The sequence below is a fragment of the Piliocolobus tephrosceles genome, chromosome 6 (assembly GCF_002776525.5).
Source record: "Piliocolobus tephrosceles isolate RC106 chromosome 6, ASM277652v3, whole genome shotgun sequence".
NCBI classification, from domain to species: Eukaryota; Metazoa; Chordata; class Mammalia; order Primates; family Cercopithecidae; genus Piliocolobus; species Piliocolobus tephrosceles.
In genome coordinates, this window is record NC_045439.1 from 49,002,058 (window position 1) to 49,030,029 (window position 27,972).

General features: G+C 42.0%; 2 protein-coding genes across 4 annotated transcripts; one reads left to right on the forward strand and one right to left on the reverse strand.

The window, feature by feature from the left end:
- The first annotated feature begins 118 nt into the window (after positions 1–118).
- Positions 119–13,213, forward strand: TIMM9 (translocase of inner mitochondrial membrane 9). The gene is made up of 6 exons (XM_023231457.2): positions 119–258; positions 409–597; positions 3,678–3,765; positions 9,897–9,961; positions 10,920–11,015; positions 12,693–13,213. Exons 4-6 carry the CDS (start codon positions 9,923–9,925, stop codon positions 12,825–12,827), a joined length of 270 nt encoding a protein of 89 aa, XP_023087225.1. The 5' UTR covers positions 119–258; positions 409–597; positions 3,678–3,765; positions 9,897–9,922; the 3' UTR covers positions 12,828–13,213.
- On the reverse strand, positions 3,527–25,818 carry TOMM20L (translocase of outer mitochondrial membrane 20 like). 3 transcript variants are annotated; one of them, XM_023231419.2, is made up of 5 exons: positions 25,511–25,672; positions 25,255–25,322; positions 18,743–18,824; positions 14,402–14,544; positions 3,527–3,977 (listed from the first exon to the last, which is right to left on the reverse strand). In XM_023231419.2, exons 1-5 carry the CDS (start codon positions 25,644–25,646, stop codon positions 3,912–3,914), a joined length of 495 nt encoding a protein of 164 aa, XP_023087187.1. In that variant the 5' UTR covers positions 25,647–25,672; the 3' UTR covers positions 3,527–3,911. The 3 variants fall into 3 exon arrangements, with proteins under 3 accessions (XP_023087187.1, XP_023087212.1, XP_023087196.1); XM_023231444.2 differs by lacking the exon at positions 3,527–3,977 and adding an exon at positions 13,159–13,332 and having other exon boundaries at positions 25,279–25,322; positions 25,511–25,818; XM_023231428.3 differs by lacking the exon at positions 3,527–3,977 and adding an exon at positions 13,199–13,332.
- Between the last annotated feature and the right edge of the window lie 2,154 nt (positions 25,819–27,972).

The window sequence follows — 27,972 nt, forward strand, 5'->3', positions numbered from 1 at the left end:
CTGGTGCTCTTCCATCCCTCTCCGGGTGGAAACAAACTCCGGACATAACGGAGGCTTATTTATTTATTTATTTATTCATTCATTCATTCATTTATTCATTCATTCATTCATTTATTTAAAGGTAGCACATTGCCGCACAAGACCGCGCTACAGTCTCATCTGAAACTTGAAGAGCTCCCGACTTGTAATACTACTTGTATTTATCAGTGGCTGTTTACACTGCTTTGCTTCCGAAGACCGTTAGGGACGTAGGATTAGGTAAATTAGGCTTCGAAAGAGTTTCGACAGATTCGGGTCGTTATTGGAGAGGAAGTCGGGGAATAGAAAGCATTGTCTAAGCAGACAATCACAGAGATCAATCCTTAGGAGATTTTAGAATTCCCTGATGGTACGTGATTTTTCTTCTAGATTTCCTCTTGTTATAACGAATCGGCGTCTAAGGGTTTAAGTGTCACTTGACATCACTGCTCCCACGTGTTGTTTCCCATCTGGCGGCCGCGGCTCCTGTCCTGACCCTGACCCGGCCTCCCGAGGTTCAGTCGTCCCCCAACGCCCCCCAGCCTTGCACTGATGTCGGATGAGAGAGCCTGTGCTTAAGTATGGTGCCTGTTCTCTGCTGTGAGAATCTGGGGTTCCCGGGCCGGGGGTGGCAGGCTACGCTCCAGAAAATTGGCGGGGTCTCCCGAGGAGGCCGCCGCATGTACTTGGGGCAGTGGGGGGTGCGAAGCGGGACAGCGCTTCGCCGGGTCCGGTGCAGACCTTCCTGGGGATGGTGTCACCTGGGCGAGGGTAGGAACTTTAGGCCCTGAGCCATCCCCAACCTGGATCTGGGGAGTCGGGGGTCTTGTTTTGGGACACTGAATTAGACTATAAGATATTTACGCTGTGACCTTGAGCTGCCTGGTGGATGATCCTCCTTTAAATGAAAATCGTCTCTAGACATACCAGGTCTAACAGCCCTTACCTGATCTGTTCATTTCCCAGCATGCGCTACTTAGAGTTTTCCCTTTATGCCTTACTAGAGGCTTTAGAATAATCAAAGCAAAAAATGTAATCCGATCTAAAAGCTAAATAACGAATTTTATTTCTGTTACATCTCGGCGGTCTAGTTTCATAGAAGTCTAGACTTAAAATGGACTTTAAAGTCCGAGCGCAGTAGCTCACGCCTGTAATCCCAGTACTTTGGGAGGCCAAGGCTGGGGGATCAACTGAGGTCAGGGGTTCGAGACCAGCCTGGCCAGCATGGTGAAACTCCGTTTCTAATGAAAATACAAAAAATTAACTGGGCATGGTGGCGCGCGCCTGTAGTCCCAGCTGCTCAGGAGGCTGAGGCAGGAGAATTGCTTGACCCCGGCAGGTGGAGGTTGCAGTGAGCTGAGATCGCGCCATTGCGCTCCAGCCTGAGAGAAAAAGAAAAACTGTCTCAAAAAAAAAAAAAAAAAAAAAAAAAAAAAAGACTTTAAGGGCTCAGCGTTAAAGAACCTTTTAATTATTATTTTCTGTACCTTGCTGAGTTTCTCTAATTAATGAGGGTTTTTTTTTTTTTTTTTTTTTTTTTTTTTTTTTTTGGAGACAAAGTCTTGCTCTGTTGCACAGGCTGGCAGTGGCGCCATCTTGGCTCACTGCAACCTCCGCCTCTCAGGTTCAAGAGATTCTTCTGCCTCAGGCCTCCTGAGTAGCTGGGATTACAGGCGCCCGCCACCATGCCCAGCTAATTTTTTTTGTATTTTTATTAGAGACGGGAGTTTCACCATGGTGGCCAGGCTGGTCTCGAACTCCTGACTTGATGATCCACCAGCCTCAGCCTCCCAAAGTGCTGGTATTACAGGTGTGAGCCACCGCGCCCAGCCATTACTTTTTATTTTAATTACATTTTCCCTTCTTAATTGGGCTCATAGCTGGTACCTGTTTGTTCACAATTTATTGCATATTATGAGTGTACTGAAAGAACTACAATGTCACAGCTGCCAGAGACTGTGGAGATAGTTTAACTCTTACTTTCTAGGTGATACTTATTTGAAAGAAATAGTGACCTAAGATCTGAGTGTAGGCACTCTGAATTATTAAAATGACAACTTAATTTGGATCTTACAGCTCTTTGTCATGACTCTTTAGTTCCTCTTCCCCTCCTCTCCCCCCGTCCCCGGCCCAGAGACAGGGTCTTGCTCTGTCATGATCATAGCTCACTGCAGCCCTGAACTCCTGAGCTCAGGCAATCCTCCTGTCTCAGCCTCCTGAGTACCTAGGACTACAAGCACTTGCTACCACACTGGCTAATTTTTTATTTTTTGGTAGAGACTAGGTCTTGCCTTATTGCCCAGGCTTATTTTCTTTTTTCTTTCCTTTGTGTGTTTTTTGTTTTGTTTTGTTGAGATGGATCTTTGTCGCAAAGGCTGGAGTGTGGTGGCACAATCTCAGCTCACTGCAACCTCTGCCTCCTGGGTTCAAGTGATTCTTCTGCTTCAGCCTCCCAAATAGCTGGGATTACAGGCACCCGCCACTCCGCCCAGCTAATTTTTGTGTTTTTATTAAGATGGGGTTTCACCATGTTGGCCAGGCTGGGCTGGAACTCCTGACCGCATGTGATCTGCCCACCTCGGCCTCCCAAAGTGCTGGGATTACATGCATGAACCATCGTGCCTGGCCTTATTTTCTTACTCTAAATCAGCCCTCTCAACCCCTTTTCTTTATGACTGATACTTTTCAAAAGACCAGTCAGGTTGTCTTACAAATTGTTCCATGTTGTAGATTTTCCTAATTATTCCCTCATGATTACAGCGTATCAAACTTTTGGCCAGAATACCACATAGGTGATGCTATCTTACTGCATCTCACCAGGAAACACCTAATGTTGGCACCCAGTTTGTGATGCTAGGTTTTATGACTTAGCTTATACTTTTTTTCTTTGAGACAGGGTCTCTTGATCTGTCACCCAGGCAAGAGAGCAGTGGCTTGATCATAGTTCACTGCAGCCTCGAGCTCCTGGGCTCAAGTGATCCTCCTGCCTCAGCCTCCTGAGTAGCTGGGACTACAGGCGCACACCACCATGCTGGCTCATTTTTGTATTTTTTGTAGAGATGGGGTTTTGCCATGTTGCCCAGGCTGGTGTAGAACTTATGAGCTCAAGCTATCCACCCAGCTCAGCCTCCCAAAATGCTGGGATTGAGCCACTGCACCTGGTCAGTCACTTAGCTTATAACATATATTTGGCTATTTGGAAAATATTTTTAGATAGATGATATATGCCATAATAGCTTATAAGACATTTTATAGGTCTTAAATAGGTCATTTTATAGGTGCAATGGGGAAATTACTGGATTTGGAAGTCCAAACACTTTAGTTAGGCTGCAGTTGCCCAGTTACTATCTGTATAAGTGACCTCATGTAAGTTTCTTAAGATTTCTGAACCATCCCTCCCAGAATTAGTAGGAAAATCATATGGGAAGTGTAATGTATACTTATGCCTGGACAAATAAGGATAGCATGACATTAAGTATTTTTTTTAATAGTAACACATACGCCAAAGAATTGTAACCTCAGACTAGAGGAAACTAATTTCACTTACTAAAAAGGAAGAAACTTTAAAAAAAAAAATTAGCCTATAGAAGTTTACATTTCATTGAAAAGACTATTAGAACTTGAAGGGGACTTAGTAATCATATTACCTCATTTTTCAGGTAAGAATCAGGCCTTACTGGAGACATTCAAGCAAAGGTTGGACAACTACTTTTCCAGAACAGAAAGGAAACTCATGCATCAGAAAAGGTTTGAGCTTGATGACTGAAAAGATCTCCCATTATTCTTAAGTTCCCTGGTTCTAACAGCATCATTGTAGTCATTCCCGAGATCTAAGCCAGTGATTCTTGAATTCGCTTATTTCTTCTCTCCTTCTCCAGGTTTCAGGGATATAATCAGAAGGTAACCCCTGATGGGTCTTTGCCGCTATAACAACAAACATTTGCTGTAATATCTGGAAACTAGGATCAAATAAAAGGAAAACCACATTACTGCTATCTGTTCTTACCATCAGGTGGTTTATGTGGCTGGTGGAATTTGTCAGTCTAAGCTTACTATTAAATAACTGCAAAGTGAATAGTGAAAGATTTAGAAGACCTCAAATTAGCAAGTAACTCTGAAAATCATTTATTTACTCAGTCATCTCCAGTATTTTCTGTGAACCAGTTGCCTACAATTATGTATACCATAATCTTTTTTTTTCTTTCTTTTTTGAGACAGAGTCTCGCTCTGTCACCCAGGCTGGAGTGCAATGGCACAATCTCGGCTCACTGCAGCCTCTGCCTCCCAGGTTCAAGCAATTCTGCCTCAGACTCCTGAGTAGCTGGGACTACAGGCGCCTACCACCATGCCCGCCTAACTTGTATTTTTAGTAGAGACAGGGGTTTCACCATGTTGACCAGGCTGGTCTTGAACTCCTGACCTCAAATGATCCACCTACTTCAGCCTCCCAATGGGCTGGGATTACAGGTGTGAGCCACTGTGCCTGGCCTATACCGTAATCTTGATAGATACTGGTGACAACAGAGGATAGCTTTAGAGATTTAAGCAGACATAAGAAAACTGCTGATTGTTAGCTCTTGAGTTCAACTGTAGGTCTGGAAAAAACAAAAACGACAACAACAAAAAAAATGAAATTGGTCTGGGCGCGGTGGCTCATGCCTGTAATCCCAGCACTTTGGGAGGCTGAGGTGGGCGGATTACCTAAGGTCGGGAGTTCAAGACCAACCTGGCCAACATGGTGAAACCCTGTCTCTACTAAACAAAAATTAGCCAGGTGTGGTAGTGCATGCCTGTAATCCTAGCTACTCAGGAGGCAGAAGATGTAGTGAGCTGAGATTGCACCACTGCATTCCAGCCTGAGTCACAGAGTGAGACTCTGTCTGAAAAATCAATCAATCAATCAATCAATCTCAAAAATAAATAAATAAAATACACAATTGAGTGATTCTAAAGAAAATAAATCATAATGTTAACAGAGTGGTCTGTGAACGGTAGAACTATTTATCTTTTGTTTTTCAAATTCTCAATAAATATATTACTTTTATAGTATGATAAACTTTTATTTCACTGAAAAGCGGAAACATACACTGTTTAAGTAATATATATTAATACATTATCTAATGAATAAAGAAGATCCATACCAAAAGCACTTGGGCATTCCTCATACATGTCTTTTCAGATTTTTTAGTAACAACCATCATTTGTCACCATGAGGTGTATAATTAGGACAAGGTATGTGTAGAGGCAACACAGGGTTCCAGTCTGAAACTTAGAGAACATTTAAAGATTTCATACTTTTGACCAGGCATGGTGGCTCATGCCTGTAATCGCAACACTTTGGGAAGCCAAGGCAGGAGGATCACCTGAGGTCAAGAGTTCGAGACCAGCCTTATCAACGTGGAGAAACCCCCGTCTCTACTAAAAATACAAAATTAGCCAGGTGTGGTGTCGCATGCCTGTGATCCCAACTGCTTGGGAGGCTGAGGCAGGAGAATCGCTTGAACCTGGGAGGTGGAGGTTGCGGTGAGCTGAGATTGTGCCATTGTACTCTAGCCTGGGCAATGAGTGAAAACTCTGTCTCAAAAAAAAAAAAAAAATTTCATACTTTGTTTCTCTGACCTCTGGTTGATAACCCAAAGAAATACAAGGATGGAATTTTAAAAAAAAAGAACAACAAATTTTGGCATTATAAGAAGGAAATCAAATCTGTGTTCTTTTTTGATGTGAACTATAGAAAGGGAAGGGAAGGGGAAAGGAAAGGGAAGGGAAGAGAAAGGGAAAGGGAAGGGAAAAGAAGAAGGAAGGGTCTTAAATCAGTAATCCAAGCTCTTACCTCAAGCACCTAAAAAAGAAGAGCAAAATGAACCCGATGAAGGAAATAAAGAGCAAAAATCAATTTAAATGAAAAGAGAAAAAAAGAGCTGGTTCTTTGAAAAGATTAATAAAACTGACAAACTTACTAGCAAGAGAGAAGTTACAAATTACACTATCAGGAATGAAATGGTGTACATTATTACAGGTTTTACAGACATCAAAAGGATACAGGAATATTACAAACAACCCCTCCTGGGTTCAAGCAATTCTGCTTTAGCCTCCTGAGTAGCTGGGATTACAGGCACACGCCACCACGCCCAGCTGATTTTTTTGTATTTTTAGTAGAGACGGGGTTTCACCGTGTTGGCCAGGCTGGTCTTGAACTCCTGACCTCAGATTATCCACCCACCTCAGCCTCCCAAAGTGCTGGGATTACAGGCGTGAGCCACAGCACCCAGCGGGATTGAAGAATTCTATTTTCTGGCTTCCAATTCCCTGATTCCTCTGTCCCCTCCATTCTCCTATTGATTTTATTCATTTAGTTTATTTTGGTTATTGTATTTTTCACTTCTTAAACTTTCCATTTGGGTCTTGATATTTCTATTTCTTTGCTGAGACCTTCTATTTTTTCATTTGTTTCAAGCGTGTTCATCATTGGTCACTGAAATATTTACAAGGTTCTGTTTAAAAATCTTTGTCAGATAATCCTAACATGTTCCTCAATGTTGAGCATCTGCTGATTGTCTTTTTTTAATTCAGTTTGAGATCTTCCTAGTTCCTGCTGTGATGAGTGATTTTTTAATATATTGCATCCTGGACATCTTGCATATCATGTTATGAGCTCTAGATTTTATTTAATCCTTTTATCTGGCTCCTTTTGACAATGCTCCATGAGGGGAAGTGGGGGGAGGTACCACTTCATTACTGCCAGATGGAAGTAGAAATTCATGTTTCTCACTCTGACACTTGAGGGGAGGGGCAGGGAGTTTCTTGTTACTGCTGGGTAGAGTGGGCATTCTGTCTCACCAGGCTTCCATTGGTAATTCCCTGACTGGGAAGGACTACAGTGCTTCATTACTCTCCCCGTGTGGCCTCCACTGACATTAGTAGGGTATGTGGCCTAATTGTCATGAGGCAGTAATGCAAGTCCTGAATGTCAAGTAGGCCTCCTTTGATACCACTCCAGAGTAGATGGGAGATGGGCACCTCATTACTGCCAATTGGGGCGGAAACCAGGCTCCCTGTGTGGTTTCCACTGACACTCACTGGGGAATGGGGAGGCTTTTCAGTGCACATGAAGGAAATCACATTTTTTAAAATGTCAGTAGTTATCGTGATTTTTTTTTTTTTTTTGAGACAGAGTCTCACTATGTGGCGCAGGCTGGAGTGCAGTGCTGCAATCTTGGCTCACTGCAACCTCCACCCAAGGGTTCAAGCAGTTCTCCTGCCTCAGCCTCCTGAGTAGCTGGGATTACAGGCATGAGCCACCACGCCCGGCTAATTTTTGTATTTTTAGTAGAGACAGGGTTTCACTATGCTGTCCAGGCTTGTCTCAAACTCTTGACCTCAGGTGATCCACCTGCCCCAGCCTCCCAAAGTGCTAGGATTACAAGCGTGAGCCTAGTTATTGTGATTTTATAGGATAAGGAAAAAAGAGGAAGGAAGAATAAATGCAAAAAGGAGGAAAGTATAGGTATGATTGAGACTGGTGGAATGGAATTACTGTTGATTGTATGTATTAATCAAAAGCTGAATGTTAATTTTTTTCATGATGGTGGCATATGCTTTGTCCTAAACTTGAATTTACTACTAGTTTCAACAAAGCTTCATAAAAATTAGTTTCAACAAAGCTTCATAAAAAGTTTATGTGTTTCACAGACTTTAATAATTGATAAGCTAATAAAGATTTGCACATCCAGTTTATCATTTTTGTCTTGGTTATCAGAAAACTCTGAACTAAATAAAATGTGTAGCATTTATGTTAGTCTACAGTGTACATGATTCATGTTTTCCTTTTACATGCTGTTTAATTTCTATTTTAAACAGCTTTATTTTATACAAATCTTTTTTTTTTTTTTCAAGATGGAGTCTGGCTCTGTCGCCCAGGCTGGAGTGCAATGGTGCGGTCTCAGCTCACTGCAGGCTCCACCTCCCGGGTTCATGCCATTCTCCTGCCTCAGCCTCCCAAGTAGCTGGGACTACAGGCACCCGCCACCACTCCCAGCTAATTTTTTGTATTTTTAGTAAAGATGGGGTTTCACTGTGTTAGCCAGGATGGTCTCAATCTCCTGACCTCTTGATCTGCCTGCCTCAGCCTCCCAAAGTGCTGGGATTATAGGCGTGAGCCACCACGTCCAGCCTGTACAAATCTTTTATATGAAATGCTCAACCTTTTTAGAACTAGCCAGGATATAGTAAATAAATAATGTGATACACATTAGTATATGTGAAAATCTCAGTAATTCAGAAAGGCTTTTTTACTTACTTGTCTTCTCTTCCCTGTTGCCGCCAGGTTAGATTATAAATAGAAGTTTCTGATTAGTCTCTGTGATTGCCCTTTCTGAACTATAGAATGTGTAGTAGAATGTATAATTCCTGTAACTTTCTTTTAAAACTCTGAATATCTTTCATGAGAGTTGTCTATTTCTAAGCAAATGGTGTTTGTTAACTGGTATTTGTTAACTATTAATAGAACGTTTGTATTTATATTGTAAAAGGATCATTAGTAGTAAGAGTCAGAGTTAAATTAGCAACTAATTTTAAGTGTATTTGGAGTGGCTCAGATATGTGAATCTACTTTTTCAACTATAGATTTTATTAAACCTAAATATAGGCCAAGTATTTGTGATGAAAATTTAGCATTCAAATGAGATGTGGTATAAGTGTAAAATGCTCACCAAAATCAAAGACTTACTACAAGAAAAGGAATGTAAAATGTCTTATTAATACTTTTTATGTTGATTGCATGTTGAAATGTGAAAATTTTTGATATTTTTGATATATTCGATTAAGTATAATAGTAAAAAATTTAAAATAAGCAAATTGGTGACTAGTGAAATAGTTAAGTAATTTTATGAAAACAGCAAAAATCTCGATTTCCTTTATTTTTTATTATTATTATTATTATTATTTGAGATGGAGTCTTACTTTGTTGCCCAGGCTCTATTGCAGTGGCGTAATCTCGGCTCACTGTAACCTCTACATCCTGAGTTCAAGTGATTCTCCTGCCTCAGCTTCCCGAGTAGCTGGGACCACAGGCATATGCCATCACATCCGGCCAATTTTTGTATTTTTAGTAGAGATAGGGTTTCACTGTGTTGGCCAGGCTGGTTTTGAACTCCAGACCTCAAGTGATCCACCTGCCTCGGCCTCCCAAAGTGCTGGGATTACAGGTGTGAGCCACCACTCCCAGCTTTTTTTATTGTTTTTTTAAGTCCAAACCTCACCATCTTGGTTTCCTTTATAATCCTCCTAGGAATGGGGCTTTAAACAAGTAGCTTAGCAAGGTAGCAGAGCAAACTATCTTAAAACTGGAAATTTCGATAGACAGGGCCTTTGAGTCCCAAACTAGCATTAGAAAATATAATTATAATTCTCTGGCCGGGCACAGTGGCTCACGCCTGTAATCCCAGCACTTTGGGAAGCTGAGGTGGGCAGATCACGAGGTTAAGAGATCGAGACCGTCCTGGCCAACATGGGTGAAACCCCATCTCTACTAAAAATACAAAAATTAGCTGGGTGTGGTGGTGTGTACCTGTAGTCCCAGCTACTTGGGAGGCTAAGGCAGGAGAATTGCTTGAACCCGGAGGTGGAGGTTGCAGTGAGCCGAGATCACGCCACTGTGCTCCAGCCTGGTGACAGAGTGAGACTCTGTCTCAAAAAAAAAAAAGAAATCTAATTCTCAGCTGTAAGGTTCTATGGTCATTAATGATCTGAGAAATTGGGGGTGGCATACAGTTACATATACAGATTTATAAAATCTGAGCAGTGATTCCCTAACTTCAGTTAGACTAAAAACATCTGTTTATAGATTGACAAACTTTTTTTTAAAATTTTTAAATTAGGTGACTAATAAAGGTACCAGAAGAATATGGCTGCACAAATACCAGAATCTGATCAGATAAAACAGGTAAGGTGTTCTTAATAAGGGGAAAATATTTTGCAAAAAATGTAAGATGCTATTAATGCCACTGTGTCAGGTTGGGTGCAGTGGCTCACATCTGTAATCCCAGCACGTTGGGAGGCCCCGATGGGTGGATCACTTGAAGTCAGGCAAGACCAGCCTGGCCAACGTGGTGAAACTTCCGTCTCCTAAAAATACAAAAATTAGCTGGGCGTGCTGGCGCACACCTCTAGTCGCAGCATACTTGGGAGGCTGAGGCACGGGAATTGCTTGACCTAGGAGGCAGAGGCTGCAGTGAGCCGAGATTGCGCCATTGCACTCCAGCCTGGGCAACAGAGCAAGACTCCATCTCCAAAAAAAAAAAAAAAATGTCAGTCAGTGGTTTCACAAACAATTGTTTCTATTTCATTTCCAAAATGGATATTAAATGTTATAAAGTGTGTGTATTTTTTTCTTTTGAGACAGTCTTGCTCTGTTGGCCAGGCTGTAGTGCAGTGGCACAATCTTGGCTCACTGCAACCTCCATCTCCTGAGCCCAAGCAATTCTCTTGCCTCAGCCTCCCAAGTAGCTGGGATTACAGACATGTGCCACCATGCCCAGCTAATTTTTGTATTTTTATTAGAGACGGGGTTTCAGCATGTTGGCCGGGCTGGTCTCAAACTCCTGACCTCAGGTAATCCGCCCACCTCAGCCTCCCAAAGTGCTGGGATTACAGGCATGAGCCACCACGCCCAGCCAAGCATATGTATCTTTCATTTGACTGATAATCAAGAAAAAATTAAATATTCAACTAGAAAATAAAACTGTTCTGTAGATCAGATTGTACCCATTTAAGTAGCATAATAACTATGATTTCAAGTGTTATAGTATATTTTGTCTAAATATAAAATACTAGTAATTGAAGTTTCAAAGCATCTTTGTTTTAAAAACCAAATACTAAAGACCATTCTGGTTTGTTTGTAGTTTAAGGAATTTCTCGGGACCTACAATAAACTTACAGAGACCTGCTTTTTGGACTGTGTTAAAGACTTCACAACAAGAGAAGTAAAACCTGAAGAGGTATGAAAAGTGTTACTCACTGAAATTCTCCAGGCCTGTCATAAACACTATAAGTAGGAGCCCCTTAAGCATTTCACTTGTTCCTACTTATTACAGGAATTTAGACTACCTTTTATGTTCCATTGCTTAGAAGAACTGAAGCAGCCACTGAATCACGGCATTGAGTTTAACAGTGCCAAATTTAATATGATAGTTACATTGTACCAAGTCAGACCATTTTAGAGAAGATGCCTGCAGCTGCTGAGTTACTGTTTCACAACAAAGATTCTTACTAATTAGCTTTCAGTCAAGATGGCCTACCTAGAGAAACTTGGCACAGCCTTTCTGTATGGCCCTGGGAATTCTGGTTGGCTTTGGAAAAAGCAAAGCTTGACTTTGATGGCTCATATTGAAAACCTAATCCTATTAGAAGTCTTAACTTTTTTTTTCTAAGACAGGGTCTCGCTCTGTCACCCAGGCTGGAGTGCAATGGCATAATCATAGCTCACTGTAACTTTGAACTCCCAGCACTTTGGGAGGCCAAGGCAGGTGGATCACTTGAGCCCAGAAGTTTGAAACCAGCCTCAGCAACATGGTGAAACGCTGTCTTTACAAAAATTACAAAAAAAAAAAAAAAAATTAGCTGGACATGTTGGCACATGGCTGTGGTCCCAGCTACTCTGGAGCTGAGGTGAGAGGGTCACCTGAGCCCGGGAGGCAGAGGCTGCAGTGAGCTGTGATTGCACCACTGCACTCTAGCCTGGGCGACGGAGCAAGACCCTGTCAACAAAAACAAAAACAAAAAAACCAGTCCTCGTCTCTACTAAAAAATAAAATGAAACACTAGCCAGGCATGGTGGTGTGTGCCTGTAGTCTCAGCTACTCCAGGGACTAAGGTAGGAGGATAACTTAAGCCCAGGAGGTTGAGGCTGCAGTGAGCCACTGCACTCCACCCTGGGCAACAGAGAGAGAACCTGTCTCAAAAAAATAAATAGGCCAGGCACGGTGGCTCATGCCTGTAATCCTAGCACTTTGGGAGGCCGAGGCGGGCAGATCACGAGGTCAGGAGATTGAGACCATCCTGGCTAACACAGTGAAACCCCGTCTCTACTAAAAATACAAAAAATTAGCCAGGCATGGTGGCAGGCACCTGTAGTCCCAGCTACTTGGGAGGCTGAGGCAGGAGAATGGTCTGAACCCAGGAGGCAGAGCTTGCAGTGAGCCGAGATCACGCCACTGCACTCCAGCCTGGACGACAGAGTGACACTCCATCTCAAAAAATAAATAAATTAATTAAATAAATAAAAAGTAACAGGTTGAGAATTAAGAATGTTGTTTCTCATTAAAAAGGAACAAACTTACTACTGGGTCTACATTTTAACAATCGAAACAAGAGGATAGGAATGTGGGCTTTCACTTAATACACTTGCAGAAAATCTAGTCCAGAAGCTTCTTGAAAGCAGAGACTTACCATTGCTCTTAGTGACTACAAACTGGCAGACATTCAATATATATTAATGCTTGTCAGTGGATGAAAGTATCAATTAAAAGCTATGGTCAGTTGCTGCCAATTAATACTATTTAATTCTCAGATATATTCAAAGAAAAGCAAACTACACACTGTTCTTTTAGAATACATGCATTTTTAAAAATTCATATTTTTGTGTTGCCTCTTATATCTTCCCTTTTCATTCCTAGACCACCTGTTCAGAACATTGCTTACAGAAATATTTAAAAATGACACAAAGAATATCCATGAGATTTCAGGAATATCATATTCAGCAGAATGAAGCCCTGGCAGCCAAAGCAGGACTCCTTGGCCAACCACGATAGAGAAGTCCTGATGGATGAACTTTTGATGAAAGATTGCCAATAGCTGCTTTATTGGAAATGAGGACTCATCTGATAGAATCCCCTGAAAGCAGTAGCCACAATGTTAAACCATCTGTCATGACTGTTTGGCAAATGGAAACCACTGGAGAAACAAAATTGCTATTTACCAGGAATAATCAAACTAGAAGGTCTTATTGTTCAATGAAATAATAAGATGCAACATTTGTTGAGGCCTTATGATTCAGCAGCTTGGTCACTTGATTAGAAAAATAAACCATTGTTTCTTCAATTGTGACTGTTAATTTTAAAGCAACTTATGTGTTCAATCATGTATGAGATAGACAAATTTTTATTACTAAAAGTAAAATAAATGGAAATATCACTGAGCAGTTGTTTATACTGTATGGTACCATAGTATTCTCACTGGACTGTGGATACGTTGAAATGGTTTTCAATCAGGATCATCCTCCAAGCATTCCTGTTCATTCATGTCTGCCTCAAATTGCTGGTGAATACATAAAACAGTTACTTGCTAATCATTTCAATGCATGATCCTTTTCTTGCCTCCCTTGTGTCAGGGTAGGCATTATTCCTTTTTTTTTTTCTTTTTTTTTTTTGAGATGGAGTTTTGCTTTCGTCACCCAGGATGGAGTGCAATGGTGCGATCTTGGCTCACTGCAACCTCCACCTCCCAGGTTCAAGCAATTCTCCTGCCTCAGCCTCCCAAGTAACTGGGATTACAGGTGTGTGCCACCATGCCTGGCTAATTTTTGTATTTTTAGTAGAGATGGGGTTTCACCATGTTGGTCAGGCTGGTGTCAAACTCCTGACCTCCAGTGATCCACCCACCTCAGCCTCCCAAAGTGCTAGGATTATACGCATGAGCCACTGCGCCCGGCCACATATTCTTATCTTACCTACATTTTCATATATCTTCAGGAAACCATCCCATCTGCCCTAGTTTGGGAATGTTTAAGAGTTGACTGTTACACTGTAATGGAGTTCATGTTTGTGTTTTGTTCAGAAGCTGACAGTTAAATATGATAGATTCCAAGGCTTGCCAATGATAAAAAGTGAACCAAAGTTAATGTCTTATGGCCAATGAATCCTGAAACGGATCCAAGCATTTGCAGGAAATTCTAGTTGATGCATATGTATACCAAGTAGTTTAGTAAAATGCAAGTGGACTAAAACTTACTAATCAACTGGCTTATGAATGGATTTCATTCAATACCATTTTAAACCTATATTTAAGAGAATGCTAATTAGCCTGTATGTTTAAATTTATCAAAGCGATTTTTATGTTTTGTATGTTAATGGACGTAGAAGTATTGTTCTGCTTTAAAACTGAAGTGTTGAAATACAGATAATACTCAAGAAAATACAAATTTATTATAATCAAAGGAACCTGAAAGAATAGGCTTGCTTCATGTTAAAGCAGCCAAAAAGTCAGAGATTTCACTTATTTAAGATTCTGGGCAATTCACACATATACTTTGATATTTCTGCGTAGTCAAGCATAACATAGCTATTTACTGTGTACATTTCACAAAGATAATTAAATATGTGCTCACCTGGCAAATAAGGGGAATTCTGTGCAACAGCATCTCAAATACCTTGGGAGGGAGTGTGTGTTTGAAAACCTTCAGAAGTTCCTGTGGTTGCCCACACACTAAAAGGGCATTGCTGAGGTGTTGAACCCCCATTCTATGCTCTCCTGAAACAGAATGACAAGTTTTGAGCAAAATTTTAAAGTTCTTTAAAACAGACATTCTACAAATCCAAGAAAGCAACAAGCATTAAAAATTAAAAGCATATCAAACTAAAGACTACTTAGACAAGTCTTGTGAAGAGTACAGTACAAATATGAGGGAAGACGTTGAGTTTCTTAGTGGTGAAGCTGCAATATTAATAATTTTGAGCCAAATTACAGCAAGTATACTCTTACTGTTTAGAAGTGCACTTTTGCATTGGAAATGCTCATGTTCTATAATTTGGGTATGGAGGGAAGAGGATACTGAGGTTTTTTGTAAGCAGTTGTCTGCTTTTATTAATATCTGAAGGTTATCTTTACATGTGTGATTGATAAAATAGGATAGATTAAACATGTTCCAGCTAAATGGAACTTAAAAAAAAAAGATTTCACTATCAAAGAGTTGAAACAAGATTTAGTGTAACATGAATTACATACCCTGAGGGAAAAAATAAGAGATTTATGAACTCTGATTTTTAAGCACAGTTTTAAAATGAGTTTTAGGATAACTGGCTTTGAAGTAACAAAGAATGAAAATATGTGAAGAGTGAAAATCATAGCATTTCTGTTTAAGTTAGAACATGGAATGACTTTAGTCTCCCTTGTTTTACTTTAAGGAAACTGAGGCAAAGATCAGTGAAATGATGTATAGTTTCAATGCTGATTAATGTCAGCATTAGGAATATAATCTAATTTTTTGACCCTTGAGACTAGAGTACTGCCTCTTTTCAGGTATTCAGTAATCACAGGAGTTGAAATCTTGACATACTTCATATAACTAGGTAGAAAATAAAATATGGCCCTACAAGTAAGTATAATAATAGATTTTTATTAGCTGAAACTAGTTTTCCATTTATCGGTTGAAATACATGGTCATATGAAGAGAAGAGTGCATGACAGAAAAAAATGCTTTCCAAAGATTCATATTAAGCTTAAACTAAAAAACAACAGGGATATGTCCTGACTTAAATACATTAATTTTACATTTTCAACATAAGATATAATAGTGCCTGTTCTCAAGATTGGTGGTGCTAACAATACAAAACCAATTTGGTCAAATAATTTAACCAACCAATAAATTAAATCATACCAGCTCCTCAGAAATTTCAATCAAAATTATTGGCCCTATGGTCTTATATAGACATAGCCACCACTGAGATGGCTACAGAACTATATTTTACCTGACAGCAAAACGATGAAAATTGTGGGTGATGTCAAAGGGGAGTGGAGAAAGTTAAGAAGACTGCAGAAAACTGGGTGAAAAATTGCCACATTGGATAGAATACTGTACTGGTTTGTTCTCAATGTTTTAGAAACCTAGGGAGATTTTTTAAAAAATATTGACATCTGGGTTCCAGCCCCATAGATTCTGATTTAATTGGTTTGGGGTTTGATGAAGAATTAAAGAATAAGCAGCCAAGACCGAGAACTGCAGTGTAAGTAAAATATGGAAGTATAAAACTTCTGTAAAGAGCTATTAGGGGGCTGGGCGCGGTGGCTCACACCTGTAATCCCAACACTTTGGGAGGCTGAGGAGGGCGGATCACTTGACGCCAGTTCGAGACCAGCCTGGCCAACATGGCAAAACCCAGTCTCTACTAAAAATGGAAACATTAGCCAGGCATGGTGGCACACACTTATATAATCCCAGCTACTTGGGAGGCTGAGACATGAGAATTGCTTGAACCCAGAAGGCTGAGCCAAGATCACACCACTGCACTCCAGCTTGGGTGACAGAGTGAGACACTGTCCCCTCAAAATAAAAAAGCTATTAAATAGCAGTTAAAAATTTAAAAACCTGCGGCTGGGCGCGGTGGCTCAAGCCTGTAATCCCAGCACTTTGGGAGGCCGAGACGGGCGGATCACGAGGTCAGGAGATCAAGACCATCCTGGCTAACACGGTGAAACCCTGTCTCTACTAAAAAATACAAAAAAATTAGCCGGGCATGGTGGCGGGTGCCTGTAGTCCCAGCTGCTCGGGAGGCTGAGGCAGGAGAATGGCGTGAACCTGGGAGGCAGAGCTTGCAGTGAGCCGAGATCCGGCCACTGTACTCCAGCCTGGGCAACACAGCAAGACTCCGTCTCAAAAAAAAAAAAAAATTTAAAAACCCAAGTTTGCAACATGTGTTCAGATCACCTCTAAATCTAATTGAACATTACATCTTAGCTCTTAAGCATAAAGTGAATAGGGATAAAATGTGATAAAATATGTTATCTTTTTTCTTTTGACTTATAATCCAGAACTTTCCCACAATTTGAGGGTCCTTGTTTACAAAAAAGAATATAAAATTATGAATACAAAATTACTAGGGGTGGCTGGGCACAGTGGCTTATGCTTGTAATCCCGGCACTTTGGGAGGCCAAGGCAGTTAGATCACTTGAGGTCAGGAGTTTGAGACCAGCCTGACCCACATGGTGAAACCTTGTGTCTACTACTCATACAAAATTAGCTGGGTGTGGTGGTGCATGCCTGTAATCCCAGCTACTTGGGAGGCTGAGGCAGGAGAATTGCTTGAACCTGAAAGGCAGAGGTTGCAATGGGCTGAGATTGCGCCATTGCACTCCAGCTTGGGCAACAAGAGTGAAACTCCATCTCAAAAGAAAAAAAAAAATTGCTAGGGGGCCTTAGAGGCCTATGCATATAAAGGTCTTTAGACATAAGCTTCACTGGTTTATGTAAAGTCACTTCTGTTTATATCATTTAAGTCAGTTCTAACTGTACATTTTGTCATCAATATTTAGCAGGTATTTTTAGTCCATTTCAAAAATTACTGCATCTAAAAGCAAAAATCATCAATATTTAGCAGGTATTTTTAGTCCATTTTAAAAATTACTCCATCTGAAAGCAAAGATCAATACTAAATAAAATACTAAAATACAAATTATAGTGATTAATGTGCAATGATTTTGAATGCCTACAACTTTTTCATTTCTCAAAACCTTTATAATGGTTTTAAGACACTGAATAAAAATCTTGGCTATTGCTGTGAGTTGTCTAGGATTTTGACTTCCTCTTTGTTTTTATAAATCCTGGAGGAGGCCGCTTACAGATTGAAAAACAAAAGCTTTTGAAAAAAAAACAGAAAGAGGCAAAAACAGGTACAGGCACTGTGATATGCAAGGGAGTTTGCAACACTTAAAAATATATATATATACATTGTACTGATGGGTTTTGTAATACTGACTTATCCAGCAACATCAGTTACTTCTTAAATTAAGAAGCCTCAAGACAAATTTTCCTTTCCAGGGTTTAACACCAGAATAAGGACATTATGATTATAATATTTATACAATAATAATATTATCTACCATCATTTTGCCTAACAATATTATGAAGTTTTCTCAAATCCATCTGGAATTAGGTAGGAATAAATTACAACTCAAAATATGACCATTAAGTGTAAGATAGCCCCGACAGGCATCACTCCATTAAACACAGTAAAAGAACGGACATTCATAGGGAATTTATTTATCAACAAAGTAAATAAGTATTAAGAATATTCTAAGAAAGCAGGAACATTTTTATAAAGCAGTTAGAATTTTTAAAAGTTGTTTTGTTTGTTTGCTTGAGACAGAGTCTCTGTCTCCCAGGCTGGAGTATAGTGGCAAGATGATGGCTCACTGCAACCTCAAACTCCTGGGCTCAAGTGATCCTCTCACCTCAGCCTCCTGAGTAGCTGGGACTGCAGGCACATGCCATGGTACCCAGCTAATTTTTGAAGTTTTTTGTAGAGACAGGGTCTTGCTTTGTTGGCCCAGGCTGTTCTCAAAACTGTTGGCCTCAAGCAATCCTCTTGCCTTGGCCTCCCAAACTGTTGGGATTACCAGTATGAGCCACCACACCTGGCAAAAAGTTTTTATTCTTAACATTTAGTCACTTGGAAAACTCACTGACTTAGAATTTTATATAACAATAAATGAGGTATTTTTGTATTTGGCTTTGCTACTCTGTTTGCCCACTTCCAAGTCTGCAACTTGAACACTAAACTCTAACATAATGCAAGAGTACAGTGTGATGAAGTGAACATGCTGGGATAGTTTTTCTTTAGTGAGGGAAGTTGGCTAACACATCCAGCTAGTTATTTGACATACAAATACTAATCAATAAATATTTCTTAAGAATAAACTGTCATAACTCACAAAAGAACATTTACATTCTTACCTCTAGATAACCAAAGTTCTCCCATCCGTACCTCTTGCAAGAAAAGTTCGTGCAATTTTTTATTCTTTGCTGGATCCCACAACTAAAATATTCATAAAATATTTAACAATGAGTAATGAATGTAAGGTATATGGTTACTGATCAAATTATTTTTTATTTATAAAGGACATCTTGGGCTGGATGTGGTGGTTCACGCCTGTAATCCCAGCACTTTGGGAGGCCGAGGCAGGCAGATCACCTGAGGTCAGTAGTTCGAGAACAGCCTGACCAACATGGAGAAACCCTGTCTCTACTAAAAATACAAAATTAGCAGTCGTAGTGGCGCAGGCAGGAGAATCGCTTGAACCTGGGAGGCGGAGGTTGCAATTAGCTGAGATCACACCATTGCACTCTAGCCTGGACAACAAGAGCGAAACTCTGTCACAAAAAAAAAGGAAGAAAAAAAAAATGACATCTTTAACCTAGTCTCTAAATCCAAAGTTATGACAAATGTAGTTGTTCTTTATAATATTTAAACCAATTTTCTAAAATGGGATTATTTTAAGTGATTTAAAAAAACATGACATATTTGTTAGGTTGAGATGCTTATAATAAGTAACTCTCATCCCATATTTTACCCACCCACATATAGCAGAAATCCTACTGTAATTAATATAACAAAGGTAGTTTTGTATGTTGCAAAATTATTTTCTTGCCCGGGATATTAACAGTGCCTGTTGATTTGGTTGCAATGATTTCTCTGGCTTACAAGGTCATTTTGGTCCTTTTAGTAGTGAAACCTGTTCATGCAACAGTAATTCTCTATTAGGGGAAACAAGAAACTATGCTAAGCCTTCTGTACTCACATCCTCTAAAGGAAAGGGACAAAGGACCTGGTGGGGGGTTGGCAGGGGAGTGAGTGTTCAGAAGGATGCTTTGGTTTACTGCGATTGGTTCATGAAGGCTACCATGGCCACAAGATGGCATCATCATTGGTACTATATCTAGGGCTAGTCTTTCAAGGTACACTGTGCAAACCCTAGCCCAAAATATCAACTCCACTGCCGGTTACTTCAGCTCCAGTGTTTCAAATCTGTAAGGTTTTTGTTTTTGTTTTCCCCCAAGAATTTTCTTTTTAAAATGCAATGAGCCTGGAAAGGGGTCACCTTTTTTTTTTTTTTTGAGACGGAGTCTCACTCCCTTGCCCAGGCTGGAGTGCAGCGGTGCAATCTCGGCTTACCGCAAGCTCCACCTCCCGGGGTCAGGCCATTCTCCTCCCTCAGCCTCCCAAGTAGCTGGGACTATAGGCACCCACTACCACACCCAGCTAATTTTTGTATTTTTAGTAGAGACGGGGTTTCACCTTGTTAGCCAGGATGGTCTTGATCTCCTGACCTTGTAATCTGCCCGCCTCAACCTCCCAAAGTGCTGGGATTACAGGCATGAGCCACCGCGCCCAGCCAGGGGTCATCTCTTAAGCTTGTATCATCAAATATACTAATAATCAGTAACATCAGAGGTTTTACTCAATAGATGTTTAGTGAGGACTGGCAAGGACAGGACACTCCAGGGAAAGCTAGAAGGAATTGGAGACCAAGAACCCTGTGCCCATCCCCAAGGAGTCACAGTCTAATAAAGGGAAAGGGATCATGTAGGCACAACAAGAAGTCCAATGTCCTCTGGGGCTCAAAGTACGGAGACATTACATCTAGTTGGAGAATTGTCAAAGGCTTCTCAGAAAAGATAGTGTTTGAGATGTGGAGAGGTTCAGTGAAAGTTTGATGAGGAAAGTATAAGCAACGCAAAACTGCAGGGAACATACCAAGTGAACTTAATTAGCTGGATTATGGTAGGGTAAATGTTTGTTTGCTGGAGTGCAGTGGCACAATCTCGGCTCACTGCCACCTCCGCCTCCCAGGTTCAAGTGATTCTCCTGCCTCAGCCTCCTGAGTAGTTGGGATTATAGGTGCACACCACCATGCCCAGCTAATTTTTGTATTTTTAGTAGAGACGGGGTTTTACCACATTGGCCAGGATGGTCTTGAACTCCTGACCTCGTGATCCACCAGCCTCGGCCTCTCAAAGTGCTGGAATTACCGGCGTAAGCCACTGTGCTGGCCATGATAGGGTAAATGTAGCAACAATATAACCATTATTGAAGGCCAGCTATAAACTAGGAACTTTTCATATATTATTTCCAATCCCTAGGAAAATAAGGCAGTCAATTGGAATAGGTACCCGTCAAAGGCATAGCACCAAGCAGAGGCTGATTTTGTTTTTTGTTTTTGTTTTTGTTGTTTTTGAGACGGAGTTTCACTCTGTTGCCCAGGCTGGAGTACAGTGGCATGATCCTGGCTCACTGCAGCTTTTGGCTTACTGCAACCTCCGCCTCCCAGGTTCAAGCGATTCCCTTGTCTCAGCCTCCCGGGTAGCTGGGACTATAGGCATGTGCCACCATGCCTAATTTTGTATTTTTAGTAGAGATGGGGTTTCACCATGTTGGCCAGACTGGTCTTGAACTCCTGACCTCAGGTGATCAGACCACCTCGGCCTCACAAAGTGCTGGGATTACAGGTGTGAGCTACTGCGCCCAGCAAACTTGATCTTTAATCTGTAGAGTAGGGAGCTACTGCAAGGAATTACATATTCAGAGCTGCCATTTAGAAGAAATTTACTCTAACAGCATAAGAATAGAGGCAGGGAGACAAGTTAGGAAACTATTTCAATAACCTGGGTAAAAGGTAATAAAAGCCTTTAGTCGCAGGGAAGCAATAGAAATAGACAAGTGGGATATATATACATATATATATGAAATAGAGCATTTGAAAATAAGAATTGGTCATTGTTTATGATGGATGAAGCTGATATTTAAACAAGATGAGTCAGGGTCATAGCAGGGAGGCCAGTGACACCAGGAGCATAGTAAGGAAACAGGAGTAGGTACAGTGGTAAGGGGGGTAGATGATGAACTTACTTCTGGACACACTAAGGTGAGGCGCCAATAGAACGTCCAGATGACAGAGTCTGGTAGACAGATGAAACTTGGGACACCAGGTCTAGAGTAGCACATTTGAAATCACTTTTGGAGAAGGCAAGGATCTTCTAGGCAGAGGGGGAAGAGTACAGAACCCAAGGCCCATGTTTCACAAAGCATCTGTTAAAACTGCAGTTTCTTGGGCTCCACCTAGACCTACTGAATCAATCTCTGGGAGTAGGGCCCAGGAATTTGCATTTTTAAACAAGCTCTTCAGGTGATTCTTATGGATCCTAAAGTCTGACAGTCACTGTGCCAGTAAGAATTCCCCAGGCTACTGGATCAGAATTGCTGGGATCAGGGTCAAATAATCCATATTTAACAAATGCTCCAGGTAAATCTAATGCAGCAATGGACCATACTTTGGGAAAGTCCTGGGAAGAAGAGGAAGAAAGACCCTAGAAAAGGTGGTGAGAAGAGACGACTTTCTCTGTTTTGGTTTATTCATCTGTAAAATGAAAATAGAGGCCAGGCACAGTGGCTCCCTCCTGTAATTCCAACACTTCAGGATGCCAAGGCGGGCAGACTGCCTGAGCTCAGGAGTTTAAGACCAGCTTGGGCAATGTTGCAAAACCCGTCACTATACAAATACAAAAACTAGCTGGACATGGTGTGCACCTGTAGTCCCAGCTATTTAGGAGACTGAGGTGGGAGAATCACCTAAACCCAAAAGGGTTGAGGCTGCAGTGAGCTGTGATCATGCCACTGTACTCCAGCCTGGGCAACAGAGTGAGACTCTGTGTCAAAAAAAAAAAAAAAAATTAGAATAGAGTTGTGACAATTACATGAAAGAACATTTGAAAAATCCTGCTTGTGCTGCTTCCTCACTTGAAATAATTTATTTCCTATATGGGAAATAATATATTAACAATTTATTATTAATAATTATTGATTTATATCAATAAATTACAGTATGACTTAGTTATGGCTTAATACGAATATAATTAAATTATATTGTAATTAAAATATGATTATATTAATATAAATCATTATTTCCCATATGAACTGTCATTGACTGATTTTCCTGTCTTCAACTTCCTTTCTCCACACTAGAACCAGAATTGTCTTATTTAAAAAATAAAACCAAAATAATGTGTCTTTTCTCTGAAATAAAGTCACCATCATTAGTTATCCACCACAACAGAAAAATGTCCTGACTTTTCAGTTTGGCATGCAAAGTCCTCCACAATAAGACATTAACTGACCTTCAGCTATCTCTCTGGCCATAACACTCCTTGAATATTACAATTTCATGTTCTGTGCTTCTGCACAAGGTATTTCCCTCTGCCTTCAATGAATAACCATATTCAACAAACATTTGCTGGGCACCTACCGCACTAGACTCCGTTCTAGGCACTGGAAACAATGGAGAGTAAAAATCAAAGTCTGCCCTCACAGAGTTTAGTGTAATAAACAAAAAGCATTAATTAAATAATTACACAAATGTGCAAGTGAAACCATGGACAATGAAGAGGGACATGCAGCTGTATCAGGCTCTGTCCCAGTCAAGTCAGGGAAGGCATCTCCACTCCCATGTCCAGCTCTTTGGACACTCCCTACCCAGCTAACTATGTCAAATGGGCTTTTATTCTCTACTGTGATTCCATTTTGAAACCCCAGAAGTGTCTTTGACTCTGCCTCTCCATTACCCTTTACTCAGTGGGCATGAACTGTATTCTTCCGAGTTACCACTACCACCACCATAGTTCAGGATTTTTATTACCTCTCATCTAAATCGCTGCAATAGCTTGTTTTCTCTTCCTGTCCATTAAGTACACTCCTGCCTGATCAATCTAAGAATCGTTATCTTCTGCCTTTCTTTCCTTCTTTTTAAAAAATTCCTGCTTAGAAATCTTCAGTAATTCCTCCATTGAATCTCAATTCTTTAACCTGGCCTTCAAAGCAAGCCTTCCTTAATTCAATCCCTACTTTCGCTCTCCAACCTTACCACCCACTATTCCTCAGTATGACTCCTCTGCCAAACTGGTTTACTGAATGTGCTTGGCAGATGCCCCACTTTGCATCTTTATGCACATGCTGTTCCCTCCATCCTGTGTCCTCTCCCCTGAAACCAAGCCACAAATTAATCAACCTTCCAGGCTCAGTTCAATGTCACTTCCGCTACAAAGTCTTCTCCGGAAAAACTGCACGTTTCAAAAATGGCTACCGCAATATTCCCGGTCACACAAGTGCTTTCAGAACCTTGCCATCCCTGTTGAGAGGCAGAATCTATTTCCTCTCCCTTTAAATTGAGTAGGCTTCAATGTTGCCAAAAGTGGTACCATCTGCTCTCCCACATGAGCACATGTTCTAGTTCACATGCATGTGCGTGCTCTCTCTCTATACACACACACATATATGTGTTTGCTTGCCCCCTGGGACACAGCCCACCACACAAATGAATCTCAGATCACACAGACACGTGTAGGTGCTCTGGCTAACAATCTCAGCGAAGGAAACATCCAGAATCAACTGCGGATTGCTTGTGGCCAGGAGTTCAAGATCAGCCCGGGCAACACAGGAACACCCTTGTGTCTTTCTTTTTTTATAGGCAGTGTCTTGCTCTGTCGCCCAGGCTGCAACTGCCGCCTCCTGGACTCAAGCAAATCTCCTGCCTCAGTCTCCCGAGTAGGTGAGATACAGGCACACACCACCACTCCCGGTTAATTTTTGTATTTTTAGTAGAGACAGGCTTTCACCATGTTGGCCAGGCTGGTCTCGCACTCCTGACCTCATGTGATATGCCCGCCTCGCCACCCAAAGTGCTGGGATTACAGGCGTGCGCCACCGCGCCCGGACAAACAGAATATTTATTATTCTGCTACAAGTAGCAGAGCTCTGTTCGAACCTACGTCTGTCGCACTCCAAATTCTGAGCCCTTTCTCCAAACATGCCTCTGCCCCTGTGTCTACAACAGCGATTTGGGCAAAGCGCAGTATGCTGCGAATCTGCTTTACTGGGAGCCGATGGTCGTTTAGGCCTCTCTTCCCTCACCTGCAAAATTAAGTTGATTCTAAGGTCAACTTTGGTCACCTTTGGTTCGGGAGGATGTGTCTCTTAAAAACAACAAAAAAGGGACTAATCAAATTCTGCCGCAGACTTAGAAAACACGAAGATGCCTTCTGCTTCCGAGCTACAAGAAAGGCCCTGCGGGAGCACAATCTAGAAGTTACCTCCGTGTGACCGTGGCCAGTCTGGGTTTCTAAGTGTCCTGCGCGGCTCTGAAAGGGCAAAAGCCTCCTCTTCCTTCTTTCAATTAAAAGAAGTGCCTGTTGTACAATGTTTTGCTTTACAGCTGCCCTTTTACAACTCCAACTTCTCCTTCCTTCCTTCCCTCCCTTTTGTGAGAGGAGAGTGACTGCGCCCGAGGCGGTGCTTGGGGCGCGAGGGCAGGCCTCTTCCCCGGCGCGGGCGGCGGGCGGCTGAGGGAACTACTTGCTGCCGAGCCCGCCAGGAGCCAAGAAACCCAGCGAGCCCAGACCTGCGTCTACTGAGCTACCTGCGTGGATCGAAAGCACAGCACCTGCGTGCCCCGCTCCTCAGGCTTTTGAGGCTCGGCTCTTCTTTCTGCGAACACAACACAGCACGTGCTGGCTGGGAGGCGTGGGTCGAGTGGTCCTCCCCGCCCGGGCGCCGCGGGCCCCTCGGCAGAAGCTGCGGTACTCACGGCCCGGCCTCTCACAGGGGGGCCCTCCCGGCCGGCAGCCCGCCCGCGCTGCCCGACCCGGCCGCGCCTCCGCCTCGGTCCCACTCACTGTCCCGCAGGCGGCGCTTGAACGCGGGGTCCCCGCGCCGCTTCCGGTCGAGGTAAACACAGTAGCCTAGGAAGGCGAAGGCGCCACAGACCGCCGCGGCAGCCAAGAGGCCGAGGAGGGAGCGAACGGAGGGCATCCGGCCGCGGGCGTCCCACAAGCGGAGCGTTGGGCGCGGGCCGGCCGGCAGGGGGCGTCGGCGCGGCGGCCCATCCAGCCTCGCGGCCTCCTGCGCACTCAGCGGCGCGTTGACGCCTCGCACCCAGGCTTGTGGACCGGCAGGAAGCCGAGCGTTCGGGAGGATGTGTGCGGGAGCCCGCGCAGCCACCAAGTAGCAGAGCTCTGTTCGAACCTACGTCTGTCGCACTCCAAATTCTGAGCCCTTTCTCCAAACATGCCTCTGCCCCTGTGTCTACAACAGCGATTTGGGCAAAGCACAGTATGCTGCGAATCTGCTTTACTGGGAGCCGATGGTCGTTTAGGCCTCTCTTCCCTCACCTGCAAAATTAAGTTGATTCTAAGGTCAACTTTGGTCACCTAATAGTTCGCATTGTCTAGCCCGTACTCCCCAACCTATGTTTAGTTTTATAAGAAACTGAAGGCCGGGTGCGGTGGCTCACGCCTGTAAACCCAGCACTTTGGGAGGCTGAGGTGGGCGGATGATGAGGTCAGGAGGTCACGAGGTTGACCATCGTGGCTAACCCGGTGAAACCCCGTCTCTACTAAAAATAGGAAAAACTAGCCGGGCGTGATGGTGGGCACCTGCACTCCCAGCTACTCGGGAGGCTGAGGCAGGAGAATCGCGTGAACACGGGAGGCAGAGCTTGCAGTGAGCAGAGATCCCACCAGTGCACCAGTGCCTGGGCGACACAGCGAGACTCCATCTCAAAAAAAAAAAAAAAAAGTAAGAAGAGAGAAAAGAGAAAAGAAAGACTGAAGACAGCCACACTGCCTTCAAAAGTGGCTGTAGCATTTTTGCATTCCTACCAGCAATGAGAGTTCCCGTTGCTCCACATCTTCCCCAGCATTTGGTATTGTCAGTGTTTTAGTTTTTTGCATTCTAATAGGTGTGTAGTAGTATCTCAGTGTTTTCATTTGCAGTTCTCAAATGACATACACATATGATATTGAACATTGTTTCCTATGCTTATTTGCCATTTGTATATCTTCTTGGGTGAGATGTCTGTTGAACTCTTTTGCCAATTTTTAAATCAGGTTTGTTTTCTTAGTGTTGCGTTTTAAGCTTTGTATATTTTGGATAACAATCCTTTATCAGGTATGTCTTTTACGAATATTTTTTCCCAGTTTGTGGTTTGTCTTCTCATTCTCTTGATGAACATCTTTTTTTTAATGTGCATAATTGCCATCCATATATCTTCTTAGTTGAAGTATATGTTCACATCCTTGGTCTATTTTTTAGAAATTGCATTTTTTCCCTGTTTTGATAGTTCTTTATATATTCTGAAGTCCTTATGTGATGTGTAATATGCAAATAGTTTCTCCCAGTCTGTTTCTTGTGTTTTTATTCTTTTAACAGTGTCTTTTAAAGTACCAAAGTTTTGCATTTTGGTAAAGTCCAATTTATCAATTTGTTACTTTATGCTTTTGATGTTGTATCCAGTAATCTTTGCCTAACCCAGTTAGGCAAAAGGTCACAAATATTTTCTCCTATTTTCTTTTAGACACTTTATAGTTTTAGGTTTTCTGATCCATGTTGTGATCTATTTAAGTTTGTGATCGACTTTGTTTTCATATATCTTGCAAGGTAGGGATCCAAATTAATTTTTTTGCATATGGATGTCCAACTGTTTCCCCTCCATTTTTTTTGCATATGGATGTCCAACTGTTTCCCTCCCTCCCTTCCTCCCTTCCTTCCTTCCTTCCTTCCCTCCCTCTCTCCCTTCCTCCCTCTTTCTCTCTTTTTCTTTTTCTTTTCCTTTTTGAGGCGGAGTCTCGCTCTGTTGCACATGCTGGAGTGCAATGGCCTGATCTTGGCTTGCTGCAACCTCAGCCTCCCAGGTTCAAGCGATTCTCCTGCCTCAGCCTCCTGAGTAGCTGGGATAACAGGTGCCCACTACAATGCCTGGCTAATATTTGTGGTTTTTTTTTAGTAGAGACGGGGTTTCACCATGTCGGCCAGGCTGGTTTCTAACTCCTGACCTCAAGTGATCCGCCTGCCTTGGGCTCCCAAAGTGTTAGGATTACAGGCGTGAGCCACTGTGCTCGCCCTGTACCATTTCCTTAAAAGGCTGACTTATCTTTACCATATTGCCTGGGCACCTTTGTCAAAGATCACTTATCCATATATATGAGAGCTTGTTTTTGGCTATTCAGTTCTATTGCTCTATTTGTCCATCTTATTCCAATACCACCCTGTTGTTGATTACTATAGCTTGATGATAATTATTGAAATTAGGTAATGCTAAGCTTTCAACTTAGTTCTTATTCAAAGTTCTTTTCGGCTC